Raw genomic sequence first — 17,424 nt, 5'->3', positions numbered from 1 at the left:
ATTTTGGAGACGCAAATTCGTCGATGTTCACAAAATTTCCGCAAGCGTAAAATTTACGGCCAGCGGTAAAGCCCGCAAGTAGCCAGTCACAATCATGCAAATGAGCTAGACTTCGCCATGTTGAATTTTAGCGTTCAGGTTTTCAACTCTCGCCGCCATAAAAAAAGGCACTTACACAGCTTGTAAAGCAAGGAAACTTCGTACACATCAATCCATGCCCGACATTTATGTCACTTCGGGTCATGCATGCCACAACGTAGTACTACTTTCAAGTCTCAAGACAGATATATTTTCATACTGCATTCTCCTACAGCAGAGTACCGTCAGTCATTTATTCCTGACTGTACTCTGCTTTCCTTCCCTTTTGCCGGCGGTATTACCCGCCCTACTTATTACATATTAATGAGCTTGCCCTTATATGGGCAGTCAGCCGTTGGGGATCGGGCGTTGGCATGGTGAGCAAACAAAGTCAGTCACAATCATGCAAATGAGCTAGACTTCGCCATGTTGAATTTTAGCGTTCAGTTTTTCAACTCTCGCCGCCATAAAAAAAGGCACTTACACAGCTTGTAAAGCAAGGAAACTTCGTACACATCAATCCATGCCCGACATTTATGTCACTTCGGGTCATGCATGCCACAACGTAGTACTACTTTCAAGTCTCAAAACAGATATATTTTCATACTGTTGACTTTCAAAAATTATCGTCAGATTCTGAATGTTGAACTACTTTTATAGATGACCTCTCACAACAAACTTTGGGAATGTTGATGTGTGTTTTCATTGGTGGTAATGTCTAAAACATATATGCTTCAGTACTTGCAATTAAATGATAAATTCATATATCATGTAAATTTTCTATTTGAAAATTCTTCACTTTCAAATCACTGTTGCTCCTGGTTAGGAGTCATATCGGGGAAGCTAGCCCAATTTTTCAACATTGCTAACTGATATGGTAAAGTACTTGAAATGATTTTACATTAATTGCTTCACCTTCCGAGTACAAAATTCATATATCATGTCAATTTTTTCTATTTGAAAATTGTTGACTTTCAAAGCACTGTTGGCTCCTGGTTACCAGTCATACCACCTACACAATCTACATGGTAATTTGGTCATTTTCCGGGGGGTATGTTTATTTGGGACTTAAGAGTAAACATGGGGTTTGTATGTGGGAACAACATAAAAATACATAATCTGACAACTCATCTCATGCACATATCATCTTTCCATTGCAGGACTATCAACCAGCCCAGAAAGCCACTTCTGTACAACGACACAGTCCAACATCACTAACGCAACAAAGCAGCACTACTAGCAGCTGGACTCACCATGACAAGGACCCTAGCTACAAAATCAGCCTTTCCATTTATTTCCAACATTCTCAAATACATTCTCTGAACTATAACATTGTCTCTTTGTCATTCTTCTGACAACATGTATCTATCTATCTATATATATATATACAATACACACACACGTGTCTTATATATATAGCCGTATCACCCCAGCTACCACCCCAACCACAGGAAGGATCACCCAAAGACCCGAGAGTAATCCGACCCGCAGCACGGCTGGAACCAAGGATGATGCAGAATACACCGTGTTCTATTTTATTCAGGTCATACCCACATGAGAAAACGCATACTTCAATCCGAAATGTACCATAACTTCAGAACTGTTGTCTCCTCAAACAAAAGTGTAACAACAGCAAGTCCTATTACCAACATACCACATTTCGCCCCTCCAAAATTCTTCCATTTACTCACAAAACCTGTCCAATATATATATATGTATATGCATATGTATATGCATATGTATATGCGTATATATATATATATATATATATATATATATATATATATATATATATATATATATATATATATATATATATATATATATACATACATACATATATATATTTACATATACATACATATATATATATAGAGAGAGATATGTATATGTATGTATATATATATATATATATATGTGTGTGTATACGTGTATATACATGTATGTACACATATATGTATATATATATATATATATACATACATATACATACACATATATATATAGAAAGAGAGAGATGTATCTATGTATATGTATGTGTATATATATGTATATATATACACACACACACACGCACATATATATATACGTATATATACATGTATATATATATATATATATATATACATATATATATACATAAAACCATACCTACACAACACTTCTTATGAGACAGATAGATCACTACATATGGCTACTACCTAGGTCAAATTGCTCCAAGGGAAACATTATGCATTTTCACGAAAATGTCGCCTCTCTAGTTTTCGATAATATTTCAAGGAAAACATAACAAAGCAACAAACTATTGTTTTCCATATTGTCTTGGGGCAATTGCTGTCATATCAAGGTCACCTAATCGCCAAATGGCCGCCACTCCAGACCCTTGCAATTTAGGCCCAATCTATACACAGTTTTTGCTGATATCTGTGGAGATGTCGGGAGGGATCTGGAACATTGGCCGCGGGACACCCGTGGCGCTTGCAGTCATAAACAGCTATATAGCCTAATGAGCCCGTGTTATATGCTAATGAGCCCTCCCGAAGTCGGGACGCATCTACACGCGCGCGGAAGCTGTCGGTGACCCCTGCTAAGCTATCGGGCGAATGCTCCGGACCTTTCGGGAGAAATCCTGCCAATATCTTTATGGCGATATTGCAGTTCAATCTAGACGCTGAAAAAAAGCTGTTGGCGAGAGGTTGTCGGCTCGCCGAGATCGGGAAAAACTGTGTCTAGATCGTTCGTATTGTAAGCTCCTCACAATTAAGCCCCTGGCTGCAAAGCTCAACCAATAACAACAACAAAACAATTGTCTCGCTCCTCCAATCCCCTCAGCAGAAGTGTACCAGTCCATGCACCAGACACAACATGTTTACAAACGGAAGCAGTGTGGTGTCAGTCATCAGCAGAGCTCCTACATGTGTTTATACAGGTGGGGCAGCCATCACCACTTATTACCCAACCTGAGCCACATGCTGACATCTGCACTTCTCAGGACACTCAAAATCACATCACCCAACCTGAGTCACATGCTGACATCTGCACTTCTCAGGACACTCAAAATCACATCACCCAACCTGAGTCACATGCTGACATCTGCACTTCTCAGGACACTCAAAATCACATCACCCAACCTGAGTCACATGCTGACATCTGCACTTCTCAGGACACTCAAAATCACATCACCCAACCTGAGTCACATGCTGACATCTGCACTTCTCAGGACACTCAAAAACACATCATTCCTCAGATATCTGTGTTGCAAAGGCCAAGGAACGAAAAATGTCTTGTTTCCGGTTAGGGTATTCAGGGCTCGAAATACTGGGTGCATGTGCACCCAGGTGCACCAAAAATTGGAGTTGTGCACCCGATCATTTTCTGTGGGTGCACCCAAATATTTCCTTACGTTTATGTATGTAAAGATATCCAAGTACACTAGTATATATCATATTCTTGACATCTAAGTGTTAGAAAGATAATAAAAATGTCTGTCATGGTACTTGTTTAAGAATTTGATAGCTTGCAACTAAGTTTTATTATTAGGTTATTACTTAAATTTAAGCGGTGCACCCAAAATGTGAAAAAGTGCACCTAATCCCAAAAATGAATTTCGAGACCTGGTATTGAAAAATTACATCGGTAGCTACGTAGGGATAATCTTTTCTTCTACAGATTTTGAGTGAAATGATCCTATGATTACATTTTAGCAATGTAAAACTGACATCCAGCAAATACCGGCAATTTCAACGTCATGTACTTTGATCATATTGTAATAGCTACACAGATAAACATCAGACGAGCACAAGTAAATTAATTGGTAATTCTTAAAGTCATTTTTAATAACAGAGACAGTTTGCATTGTTAACGTGAAGATGGGACACTCCACCAAACACTTTCCTTTGTAGCAAAAGGGACCATTGTTTTGAGTATTGCCCATTTGTAAACAATTAGGTCCAGCTTCAGGTGCGGACCTGGACCTGATCCTTTGGACCTGGACCGTACCTGGACCTAAATTTTCTGTACCCCTACCCTTTAGTTTAGGCTTTAGCAATGACCCAATTTAGAAGTCTATGGTGGGCAGGTTTTTGCTAGGGTTGGTCGGTCATGTGACCTGACAACATTTTTTTTCCCTAGGCCTCTTGGTTTTAACAGGTCACAAGTCATGATCTATACAGGTGACAACCCACAGGTAAATGACTCTTACAAAGGTGTTTGGTGTAAGTGGGTTCAGTGTTCTCTGTTCTACTTCAAGGTCCTGTAACTTTCAACAGCAGGTAACTCAGCTGGAACATGCAAATTCTGCCTAAAGTGGGTCAAAGGTTTCAAATTTCACCTTTCAACAATATCTTTATTTTCAGTGGTCTTGAAATAAGCCAAGTGAATTTTTCGAACAGCAACCTGTTCCTGACTTTGGCTACAGTTGTTATCTTCATGAAAAATGGAGATATAGTTTTGGGTGTGTCTGTGTGTGTGTGTGTGTGTGTGTGTGTGTGTGTGTGTGTGTGTGTATGTGTGTGTGTGTGTGTGTGTGCGTGTCTGTGTGTGTCTTTGTGTGTATGTGTGTGTCTGCGTGTGTGTGTGTCTGTGTGTGTGTGTGTATGTGTCTGTCTGTGTGTCTGTGTGTGTGTATGTGTCTGTCTGTGTGTGTGTGTCTGTGTGTGTGTGTCTGTGTGTGTGTGTGTGTGTGTGTGTATGTGTGTGTGTGTGTGTCTGTTTGTCGGTTAGTGTTTCTGGATATTTGTGGCCAGCATAACTCAAGAACCTCTGCATGGATTACGAAGATATTTGGTATGAGGGTAGGTCTTAAGAACACAAAGGTCAAGGTCAATTTTGGGCCCCCTGGTATATGACCTTGGTACTGCAGCAAAAATTCCATTTTTTGTATCTTTTAACCTGGATGTGCTATATGGTCTTGAGTGTTTGGTGGCGAATAGCTTGTGACGTAAGGAATATGCGGTGTATGTTTGGGTCCCCTAGCATGTTGCTCTGGAACTGCAGAGGCATTTTTGATATGTGACACTCAGCCATAACTTATGGTAGTTTTACACAGACAATATTGTGCAGATCCAGTCTTGCTGGTATATTATAACAAAGGGTAGTGCTTGTACAGATACCTTAGAATATAAAGAGATAGCTGAAGACAAGCAGAAGACCCTATCTAAGATCCCTTGACTGGAAGTACTACTGAGTACTGACAGCCTCATTGATAAAGTCCTGATTAGATAAGACAACATTAAGATTGCGAGGTGGCAGGTATCCTCCCTCTGTGCATTTCATGCTGCCTGATGGTCGATGTCAATCGACAGCCAGTACACATGATGATGTTGGTAAACAAATGCCTACAGTGAGATGCTATGGCAGGGCTCGAAATACCACCTGCATATGCAGGTTAGTGCAGGTAAGATTGGAGCTGTGCAGGTATTTCTGGTGTCTACCTGCACCTACATTGTAACCTGCACTAATCCATGTACTGGGTTTCATACATAAATGTTGGTTGTATATGGATTGTTATTAGCTACATTGACTTTTACCACCTATTTTAAGTATAGTAGAAAAAATAGCAATGGTTCCTGAACAATTTAGTGTGATTCATAAATCATGAATTCAGAGTAGTGCAGGTAAAATTTGTCTGGTGCAGGTAATTTTAAATGTTACCTGCACCGGTGCAGGTATGTAGAAAAAAGTATTTCGAGCTCTGTATGTGAGTCAGGCAGTGACTGTACATTATGGTAGCCTGGAATCCGGCCTTGTTAGCTTTGGTCTGCACCAAACAAAAAAAACTAAAGCTAACAAGGCTGGATTCTACTTTTTCTAGGCTAAGATTAGGAGGTCACTACAGAAGAAAGTGACCAAAGATGGATGAGTACCAGACATAATATTAAAATTTATCATAAACTGAAGAGTGTATAACTTATAAGGATTTTCTATCATAAGCAGGCAAATGAAAATCAAATCTAATATTTCCTTTTGAGTTTTGTTCATTTTTTTCTAACTGAAAAGGTTTTTCATACAATTTTGATCAGCATAAAAACTCTAAGACAACTCCCCTCATAGCATAAACATGGTTTATATCACAATATTTTATCAAGGCTGTTCTGTATAAAACATGCGACGTACATGTAAACTATTGAACATACTTACTTCATCCCTCTAGTCTAGTGGTCACTGGTGGCACTTTCCTTGTGTTTGACTTGTGGTGCATGTACCTGTACTAACACCAGCCCTGAACTGTCCTTCAACAAGAGGATTATGATACGGTGTGCCTGACCACTGCCCAGTCCAACTGGGTTACAGAACACTTCCCCATGCTGCAGGCAGTCCCTATGTCTGTATTGTGTGTATGGCTTCCCTGTTAACTTCTCAGGCCTGGGGAAAAAATGTTGTGTTTCCTGTTTCCCTTACCTACCCTAGAAAAACCTGCCAACCCTAGACTTTGGGGGGGGGGGGGGGGGGGGGCGGTCAGTGGAGTCATATAGCTTCCAGTTAGAATTTTTATTCAGCTTGCTTCTTATTGGAGTAAAAACACTGCTTGTCCTATCTTATGAAGAATAAATGTATCTATTATACACAAAATTAAAGTTTGACATTAAAAGACAAGTGTCCTCATGCATTTCAGTTTACTTTGTTCAACTGTATTGTAATATGTCACACTGAGTTTTTCCCAGCCTAAAAAAAAAATACAAGAAGAAAAAAGATAATCCTTACCTATCGACCCTCCGTTTTTCAGGACTTCGACAGGAAACACAACATTCTTTTTCCTTGGCCTCAAAATTCTTAACCATCAATCACACACCTATTCCCTTCAAGTTGGAAGACATGAAAGAAGACATGTGTATGTTTCTATCACTGTACAAAAGAATTCCCGAAGATTTTTTTCCTGAAAGTGACATTTTACGTATGCTTTAAGACTGCTTAACATGTGCTTAAAGAAGGATCCATTGCGACCCATGAAGGCATCTCAAAGATGTCCACGTTCAAGGTTCAAGGTTCAAAGATCACATATGGTGTAATGTGTACTCTCAAAAATCATTAAAATTCCTGTAACAAAACTAACATTACACACCTTTGCATGAATGACAGGTCACCCAAAAAATACTTTATATTCATTATGCTGTAACAGTGTAAGGTCAAGTATCATGCCAAGTGGCTTTCTTTCATGATTGCATGAGTCAAAAGCCTATCACTAGTACAGTATTCCCTTTTACTTGTCAGTAACTGAACACCAAAGACAATTATGTTATGTAAACAACTTCAGGAATGTACCAGTCCAAAACTCCTAGTCAGGAAACGCCATTACAAGTGGCTACTGTGGAAAACCCACTGGCACAAAATGGTTGTACAGTAGAAGCCAGTTAACTGTACAACGGATTAACGCACACTTCTGTTAACTGCACAGATTGCCAAAATCCGAAACCGGTGCGGTCCAGCTAGATAACTTTGATTATTGTACAGGTATGCACTCACAGGACAAAAGCTGGATAATTGCACGAAATACGCTGGCAAATAGGCTGTGCAATTAAACAACGTCTACTGTAAAGCCATGTTCCTGAGGTCACAATGACTGAGGTCACATTTTGTATTCTTGCAACTGTTGTTGTTTGCGACATCTCTAGCAACAATATTCATAAAAAAGAAAAGTAAAAGTAAAAGTAAAAGTAAAGAAGGATCAAAATATCCGTGCAACAGTCATTTCCTAAAACATTTTGCAACCACCTCGGACCTGGTCGTGCAACATTGAAACGATCTGTGACTGATTCACCACAAAAACTGCGAACATCAAACCACTGCAAAATCTCTGTATTTACAGTAGCACATAGACACCTTAGAAGCCCACCCACTATGACCCTTGACCTCCATTTCAAAACAATACAAAGCTTTCTACTTACACACACATAAATATTCCTTGGGGCTATGCACTAACTGCACCATTCAACTCCACTCCTCAGAATGGTCTTAAATTGGGTTAGGGCTGACGTGCCAAATCCAAGCTTTACAAGAATGTGTTTCGTGGGATCCTAAATCTTTTAAGGCGCTGAAAAGTTACAATAAGCAGCCTTACAGGCCTGATTAAACTTCCAGACATAAACAATAACCCTGACCACCACCCCAGGCCACACAATCCTGAAAAGTGACTCCTGCAACCCGATCATGTAGCTTGTCAAACCTGCCCACTTGTATACACTGTCCTGTGTCAACCATATGTCTGAACAAGGGGGTAAACAAACAGGTACACATCGTATATCTCTCACCACAAAAGGGCAGCGGCTTAAACCAAGGGTATAGAACTTCCTTGCTTAAACCGAATAAGGCGCTTAGTTTAGTGTTAGCTTTTAGACTAGAGTAGACTTATTCCATACTGTTCTACACTGTTTGTTTGTACCCTTTCATGTTGACTGCAATTAGCCATTGGGCAAGAATTTGCAATAAACTATTATTATCATTGTCTCTGTGGTTCACCAAGTCAAATTCAAAATCAAATGGGGCAAATCAAGTACCACTTAACAGTGCCAAAATGGTCAAAATCTGGAAACTGTACTTTAGTCCACATTTAGTAAAAACCTACAGAATGCTTCCAGTTTGGGCTCTAGTAACGTATAAAAGCATAGCTATATATATGGGTATCATTATGGAGTGTGATAAAATGATTTCTTATGGAAAATCAGTTGACATATTTTACCAAGGATACTGTAAGACTCTGTAAGAGTTATTCTAATCCAATACGACGGAGTGCAAATCTGAGTGGCAAATTCTGCGTGGCCATATTGATTATCTGACAAACAGCATACCGGTGATGCAGGTCAACTTGACAGTACATCATGGACAACAACAGTTTAGATAATAGTATTGTCGCTTTTTCAGGCAATCCTCTTGCTATCATACTCATAATTAAGTGAATAATTTATACAGACATGATCACAAAGAGGATACAACACTGTAAGGCTGAAGAAGGGATATAATTGTACATATTGGAGAAAAAAAATTCCTTCAAAATGTCATTACCCTACTGGTGGCTAGAGGCAAGAAATATGGTAACTCCTCCAGCTGGCTTGACTCTGCACTGTATAAACTTCATTGTGGTATTCAAACATTGTAAGAAAAAACAGGGCAGGCTGAAACAGAACATTGCACTCAGAACACAAAGGCCACAGTTCAAATGGTCCAAAATGCCAAGGCCATTGGAATGTTTTCAAAAGACTTCACACTTTGTTGAGAAAATTTTCAGTTTGAAGACTTTGGCACCGATGTCCGATTGTGCTCCCGTGTTCCACACAGGCCGGGGACCCGACCCCTGCAAAGACGGACAACACTCTCGCGGAGGAAACGATTTCGGAAATTGAAGGCTAACACGGGCAATCTTATTCCCCGTGTGGGTCTATTCCAAGACGCATACCCGACATAGCTTGGTGTTTTCATTTCTGTCGGGAAAACGTGAGAGATACGAGACAAATCAGAAGTGGGGTATGGCAACCTCGCTGACCCCTTCATTACTTCTCAATTGCCCTGTTGACCACACACACCCTATAGGTGTAATTGTGAAGCTGGACGTAGAAACAAAGACAAATGTAATAAGAATTCTTCCGACTCATCAATCAGAGTGCACTAACACAAACTACTGGCGTGGCACTCGGAGAACAAGTGACAACAAATTGAAGGCACAGATTATACAAACATGAGAGAAATCCCTGGCATTGCCCGGGGAGGTCAGGAAAGAATCACATTTCTTCAGTTCTAGACTTTGATTATACAGAGGAAGTTGTCAACAATTGACAGGTAGACCACTTCCTGATATGATGTCATTTTTTACCAGTGATATGAAGAGACAATATCGGGAAGCCTGAGAAACAAAAAAATTGGGACTGTAAAGGACAATCAGTGTCAGACAGCCACATCCTATAATCTCCTTTGCAGACTTCATGGGGTGTCTGCGTTTGCTTTTTTTTGGGGGGGGGGGGGGATGGATGCTAATTCACAATTTTCAACATGGGCAAAACTACCTCTCCCGGCATTACACTTATAGAACCTTACGCCAATTTGGAAATCGCAAATCTGTGCCCCTTTAAAACAACAAAAGCCGGCACTCAGAGAAATCTGCGAGAGAGCCTTGAAAGAGGCTACATCCTATATCCACCCCGGTGTCATCATCGGTGGCAGGGTTCACAGTGGACCTAAGAATAGCCCCAGTCGTGGCATCACTTATGTTTCAGCATGAGTTCCAGGAACTATGCCAGTTATCCATCTGACGGAATGTTGACCAGAAATAAACTATGTGATGCTACAACACGCCTGGCAAGATCGTAGTAGTAGCGTGGTAGGTTTGAAGAGAAAGCCTTACGTAAGCATAATTGCTCAGTTGTTAGACGTTTGTTATTGATTTATTTGCGCTCTGAGGTCATCGTTTTATACCTTGTCATATGACAGGAGTCTGATACACTGTTGTGGGATAGTCCTTCCCCAAGACATGAATCTACCCCCTCCATACCAATCACACCACAGCATAGAGTAACTGTGTTCTATGATACTTATCAGATAAAGATGCATGAGCTTCCATCATAAATATTCCATATGTGTAGTACAGCCATTATTGGAAGGAAAGGCAGGTGTCTACTAAAACAGATTTGTAGGAACTATTTCAACCTTACGTGTAAGACTGTAAAGAAAGACATGAAGAAGTAAAGACAGGAAAAACATGAAGAAGTAAAGAAGCGTATAGTATGTCTGATACACAAAAAATGACGTTACATAGTGAGTCAGTTACAACAATGGCTTCATACTCATAGTATTTAAAGACCATCACGTGTACCGTTATAAGTGTATGCCTTCGTTCCAAGCTGGACAATTGTAAGAAAAACACGTATCAAATCATATCAGGCTATGATATATGATGTGAGTTTGTATCTAACAGACAGGCGGAAATAGAGCAGGATCCTCACCTCATGGTTTCCTGCTATTCCGGCCTCCCAAAAAATGACAGACGAAATTTGAAGGAACCGTTCCGCCGTACACTGGCCACAGTATCCCCTCTCAGCAAACTATCCTGCGGTATTCTTGAAAACCGGAGCTTCCGACTTAGTCCTTAGATAATCCTTCCTGATCCTTGCGTTCTGGATGACAGCTAGACTGAGAAAGTGAGGAGGAAAAAATCGCTTCCGACCAGGCCCAGCCCGCAACTCATTTCACATGCACGGCGCCATCTTGGATCTTTGTGTGTCAGACAGCAAGCTGGGAGATGTCCACAATAAATATAAACACACAGAGACTCCCGACCTCGATACAAGTGCCAAGATTTTTCTTCAGGAAGGACGCTGAGAGGCAGAGTTGTTGAAAAAAAGGAGCCGCCGCGTTTCTAATCCAAACGGGAAATTAAATTCACAAAGAGGTCAAAGTTCATATGACCAAGGGTTGTCATTTCCGGTTAGGGTGAAGCTGTGCTGAGTTGTACAAAATATAATTTTCCTGCGTTTTTTCTCCCCAAAAATGACGTATATAACATCGTGGGAAGAGTTTGCCAAGGCGGCAGAACGGTTGTACCAGGCTGACCCCGTGAAGGTAAGAAATAGCCTCCTGAAACGCATGGGGAAACCGAAAAAAGGTGTTGCCTTTTTTATCATGTGGCAAGGTTTGCACGTTTGGTTGAAACTAAAGTAGACTTCATAATTTATGAACATATGTTACGAATGAATTATGATTACCTTCACCAAGAAGGTTCTGTTCTTGGCTGCCTTGTTTATTTCTGTGTATGTGTTTGTGTGTGTGTGTGTTTGCACAATTCGAGAGTGGCTTGGTGGCAATTTCTGAAAATTATGACAAAAAATATGATAACACAGTTAAAATTATAGGTCTTGATGAAATTTCAATTTTGATCCCCAGATCCCCCTATTTACATTCTAAGGTTCTGCAGCAGAAGTTCTGTAAATCGAACTATTTCAAGCGGGCCAAGTGTGGAATGGTTGAAAATTTGAATACCAGATTCGGATGTTAGAATTGCTGTTATTACAATTTTTTGTTTGAGCCTCGGTGCCAGCCCTCCCGTGGGTTGGATCACCCACCGGCCTTCAGCCGCCGGGCGATCCTTCCCGCGGTCGTGCTTGTACCTCGGGTGATACGGAATACACCGTGTTGTATTCTATATGTAGATGCTTTGCTATGGCTTATGTTTTGGCCAAGCACATTACGCGTCATGCCTACTATACTCTTTACAATACGTGTGTTGGGTTCTTTTGCATGCAGAAGTTTGGCGCTTGAGGCTTATGATACAATACAGAATAGAAAGCCCGATAAAAACAGCCGGAGCCTAACCTCTGCTTTGAGAGTAAGTCAGCAGGGTTGTGTCACCACTTGTGCCATGGGGACATGTTAGACACTTACTAGTAGGGTGTCATTTTTGCATTTTCAATGCAGAATAGACAACATTTACTCAACAACAATCCACTTTATTTGCATATACATAGTACATACACACTGGCAGGGAGATGCACTTTTCTGGCTTCCAATACAAATGCAAACGTGCCTTGACACTTCTAGTGTTAAACCAGATCAACAAAAATCCATTTCATATGCATATGACAGACTTACTAGTATTTGTTTTACTTGTTGAGAAAAGTACGAAAAGCCATTTTGCAAATATGTACTCAAGATCTCTTAGAGGAAATGGTTTCATATTCATAAATAGAGCAGCTGCTGTAGATGCACAATGGCTTCGTGGTTAGAGCAGCTAACTCAGAACCTGGAGGTACTAAATTGGAGAGATTCGACAAGAAAAAGAGTCAAATGTGTACTGTAAATGTTCACAGTGGTTTTGTGTTGGTGATTTCCTCAGTGACCTCTACCTCGCAAACTCAAAAACCCTAAAAAGTTTAAATGTTCTGTCTCCTGCCTGCATAGCCCCTTGTCTAAGGCCTGGTTTACACAAGGCAAAGAAATGACTTGTCCTAAAAATGTCCTGCGATGTTCAACACGTAGCGTGTGTCCTAGGAGTAGGACACATTTTTTTCTTCGTGTAAACCGGCCCTAAGCCAGTATGTTCTGTACATTACAGGGTTGGACAAGTCCACTAGCCCTATTGTCCAGGGCAAGTGAAAGTGCTGATCGGGCAAGTGCAAGACCTTGTAACCCGACTTATCCGACAACAAGCAATTTGCTCAACATGGAAAAATAGAGGCTACAATAGGAATTCCATTGCTGATAGTGAAAAGGCATAAAAGGACATTTGAATTTTGGGCAAGTGAAAAATTGGTTTGAGCAAGTAAATTTTTTATGTGCTTGCCCGATAGGATTAGTGAATTTTAGAAAGTATGTCCAACTCTGAATTATACATTCATTATTATGATCATTTTGAGGCACTTATGGTAAAGATGCACCAATAGTAACAGAATAATACAGACATGATCTTCAAACATTGAATTTTTATTTATGAAGAATTTTAAGCCTAATCAAAGCCTTGACTTATTCCTCACATACTATACCGTAAAATCAGTAACAGTTGATCACACTAGTACTGATGAAAATTACTGTTCTACTGAGTCGCTAGCTAGTAGTTGGTTTTCAACCGGCTGTCCATTAGTCTGAATACCAGACCCCAGCCCGATCTCAAAAATATCTATTTTGTTGGGATATAATCATATACAGTATATTTTTGAGATCAGGCTGGGGTCTGGTATCCAGGCTAGCTGTCCATATGATGTAGGGTTTCCATAACTGTACGGTATTATTCACCTTGTTGTATTATTGCAGCAAGTAGGTATCCAATCTGAGTAATAAGGCCATTTACGTTTGAACTTGGGACACCCATTTTTGATCCCTTTTGAAAGACATATGAATGTCCTAGCTTAGCCAACCCTGGGATCGAACTCAGGCCCACAGTGTTGTCTCCAGAACTCCAGTACTCAAAACCACTGCAAACTCCATTTTGTCCTTACCAACAAATTAAATCAGTGCAAAACTAAATACATTTACAGTGTAACAAAAGAATAGAAGCGAACAAAAAATAGACCTTAAGATCTTTTCTTCCAAGACTAATGTCATCTGCACAATAAATCAAAATGCTAACAGGATAACCATATCCACTAAAATGGGACAGTCCTCCTGGCATGTTCTAAAGCATGTTACTCCAAGCTTTATATATAGGTTTGATTCATTCCCCATCTGTGGACCTTTAAGTGTTGTTATTATGGCCTAGATTTTGAAGGAGAGGGGATTACTTGCTAGGGGGTATCTCGAAAAAGTTATATTTGCCACAGCTTAATCAGCAGGGTAGGGGAATAAGGGTTAAATACAAAGAGTTTACGAGTATGCCGTTGCACACATTCTATCTCCTTGATGTTGATATTATTAGTTACTTAAGTCGATTATCACATGGGGTCTGGTACTAGTAGATGTGTCTGCATGGTCAATCATACTAGATAGTAAATGCAGAAACTTTCAGTGTTTTTTTCGCACTGTAGTCTCTTACTGCCATGGAAAAATGTTCGCTGGCTAGCCTTTTTTGCCAAACCGCATTGAATTAGCCAGAAAAGATAGTTTTCACCAATATAAACAATTTTCTGGACAGTACATCCATGCTATCACTTTGTTTGGGACATGTAACATGTAACGAAGCTACTGACGTTTGTGTTGTTGACCTTGAATATCATAAGTGTTGTTTACACCGGTATCAATTACACCCTCCTGCTCTCCGTGCGGCATGACATGCGTGTAAACATCGTTTAAGATCGCGACCAAGAAGAGTCCAAATTAACTCATTGACGGCTCAAAATGACCGCAACGATTTTCCCGAGATTTCTGTTTTTGGGATTTTTAAAAAATGCCTTCGATTTTGAATTATTGGTAATTAAGTGCGAAAAATGTCATTTTTACGCATATTTTTGACTGTAACTTTGCTTAAGATTAAAAATTAAAAAATCCCAAAAACAAAAAGTTTTATTTGCCTCTCAGATGACGAAAAATATAAAAATCGAGAATTTGCCATGGCACTTGCGGCCCATCTTATCAAGAGTATGGTCAAATTGAAGGCCTTCCTTGAAACAGGAAATAATGGTATTTGGAAGCAAAATCGAAACAAAACAACAATCTCAATTAAAACGGGAAGATTCAAACTATCTAAAATTGCGAATTTAATCTTATTTTGAATACATTTTCCTTGTCATAACATTTTGTTTATTTTGAAATATTTTACGGTTAGCCAATAGTAGGCCTCTTGTAACCCGATACTCTGTCGAACTCGCATAGCAACGGGAAAGAATACCCTAGCAACCGACCGCCGTGAAACAGCAAAGACAGGTTTTTGATATTGCCCATGAAATTATCTTTGTAACCTAACTTTCATTGGGCCTTGTCAGACATACTGTAGTCAGCCATAGTCAGCCATATGCATTTAATCTTTTTTTAAATTAGATGGTAACGTTTCTTGTACAATTGTTATATAAAGTAGAATATTGAATTCTTTGTTGGAGGACTAGTGAGTGCTTTATCATGTACATATAGTATGAATCAATTCGCAGGACTAGCAGATACTTTATCGTTTACTATATGTAGCCGTATGCATATTTGCTTCCTAAAATTGTCATGTATTGATAGTACATAGCACTCCAGTCTTGAGTTAAGTGCTTTTCTAAGTGTAACATGTGCCTTGAATAAGACAACCTGCTGTATGACATTTTGTACCAACACTTCAATAGTACATTTTGCCTAACTTACAGTATTCCCTGACATATGCCTAACTGATCACATCCTCCTCTGTTTCCCCCCCAGTGCCGGTTTGTGGTCAAGTATCGACATAGTGACGGGAAGCTGGTCCTAAAAGTCACAGACGACCAAGTGGTGAGTTTTTATAAATTTCATGAGAAGTCTTGATTATCATAAAACTTTTTAATTTTAAGCTTTGTATATGACCCAGACACTAACATCAGCTTCAAGTTTACTGTACTTTATTTTTAGTACTGTACCTCTTCACTGCAAGTTGAAACTACCGGGAAACTTTTTGTTCTGTCTTCTGTTCTTCTAAGTGGTATGAACTATCCATTGTACAGACCTGATCTTCAAACATTGAGGACATAAGTCAAGTCAAAGCCTTTATTCATTCCTTGGGTACATACAGTTTTATCAGTAAGACAGTAACACTTGATCACATCGGCACTGCTGAAAGTGCCTTTCTGTCTATCTGAAGCACCTTTGCCGAGTTGTTCGAGGGTAGTTTCTTATTGGCTTTTCGTAAAGTCACCAGTATGTGACCGAAGCACTATCACTGAAACTACTTTACTGCAGAAGTATGTGACCATAGAAAAATCACTGCAACCTTAAATGCATTTACAGTACATCTGCTTACTGTTTTCTATTTCCATCCAGTGCCTCCAGTACAGGACTGAACATGCCCAGGATGTCAAGAAGCTGGAGAAGTTGAACAGTCTCATGATGCGGTTGATGGCAACCAAGCAGGCCTAGGAACAGACTAACTCACCACCATGGACATAAACAGGGACACAATCTACCAACAGAACAAGACTCGATCAATGTGGAAGTGTGATGATAAGATTCAAAGGGGCCGTGCAACCAGGACGCGTGACTTCATACTATAGTGTAATCATGACACATTTTCAGTACGCATTTTAAACTGACGTAGCATCTATGAAACTTGATATTTTTTGTAGGACTTCAGAATCTCAAATAAGATGTGAAAAGTAATGTAAGAGAAAGAAATATTTCATCCTCTAGGTTCCGAGGACTGCTAGTAGGCACAGTTGCACAGCCAATGTTGTATGATGTAACATGTCGTGATATGACATGAAAGGTCTTCCGTCGGGTGGCTGCAGCCTTGAACACCCTGACAGGGGGCCCCAAGGGAGACCAGAGAAGACATGCTGTATACATGTCTTCCTCTGCTGCATTATCTGTTCCCTGTAGTGGCTCAGACATCGGTGGCCAGGCCTTGAACACCCGCACAGGGGGCCGTGTACTGAGCCTTGAGGGAGGGGCGTGTTGGCAGAAGTGGTGCCTTGATGCTGCTAGACTTGGGTGGCTGAACAAGCCTTGAACACCCGCACGTTGGGGGCCCAAGAAAGGACACTACAGATATCACAGGAAGAAGCTGTAGTTGTTGTTATTATGAGACCGGGATGTGTCATTCCATAGCACATTAAAAACGACATCCTGTCCTTTGAATTTAGCTTTTAATTCAAGATATTTATTTGAGTTGATTTGTATATTCTTCATAAGTCTACAAGTAGTTTCTGGATAGTTTGTAGGTATGGTAAGGCTTGACTTAACGTACTACTTCTTGTGACATAAAGATAGGTAAAATGAAAAACCTACTATAAACTACCACAAAGTCAAGTTCTCTCTTGTTTAACAGAAGTC

The 17,424-nt window shown here is 40.0% G+C and overlaps 2 protein-coding genes and 1 long non-coding RNA gene across 3 annotated transcripts in view; 2 read left to right on the top strand and 1 right to left on the bottom strand.

Moving 5' to 3' along the window:
* LOC118414250 overlaps nt 1-1,408 on the top strand; it is a 2,741-nt gene extending 1,333 nt beyond the window's left edge. Inside the window, exon 2 of the long non-coding RNA XR_004830926.1 lies at nt 1,239-1,408. This is a non-coding gene — a long non-coding RNA (uncharacterized LOC118414250). The remainder of the gene's footprint in view (nt 1-1,238) is intronic.
* LOC118414090 (protein enabled homolog) overlaps nt 1-11,283 on the bottom strand; it is a 66,165-nt gene extending 54,882 nt beyond the window's left edge. The window contains exon 1 of the mRNA XM_035817986.1: nt 11,007-11,283. Within this exon, the coding sequence (XP_035673879.1) occupies nt 11,007-11,011 (5 nt within the window). The 5' untranslated portion in view covers nt 11,012-11,283. The remainder of the gene's footprint in view (nt 1-11,006) is intronic.
* Nucleotides 11,284-11,393: 110 nt separating this feature from the next.
* On the top strand, nt 11,394-17,250 carry LOC118414248 (signal recognition particle 9 kDa protein-like). The gene is made up of 3 exons (XM_035818163.1): nt 11,394-11,622; nt 15,823-15,891; nt 16,417-17,250. The coding sequence occupies exons 1-3, from the start codon at nt 11,551-11,553 to the stop codon at nt 16,510-16,512; spliced, it is 237 nt and encodes a 78-aa protein (XP_035674056.1). The 5' UTR covers nt 11,394-11,550; the 3' UTR covers nt 16,513-17,250.
* Nucleotides 17,251-17,424: the final 174 nt, after the last annotated feature.

This window comes from Branchiostoma floridae, chromosome 1 (assembly GCF_000003815.2).
Source record: "Branchiostoma floridae strain S238N-H82 chromosome 1, Bfl_VNyyK, whole genome shotgun sequence".
Classification (NCBI taxonomy): Eukaryota; Metazoa; Chordata; class Leptocardii; order Amphioxiformes; family Branchiostomatidae; genus Branchiostoma; species Branchiostoma floridae.
This window is presented reverse-complemented; position numbering and strand designations above follow the sequence as displayed.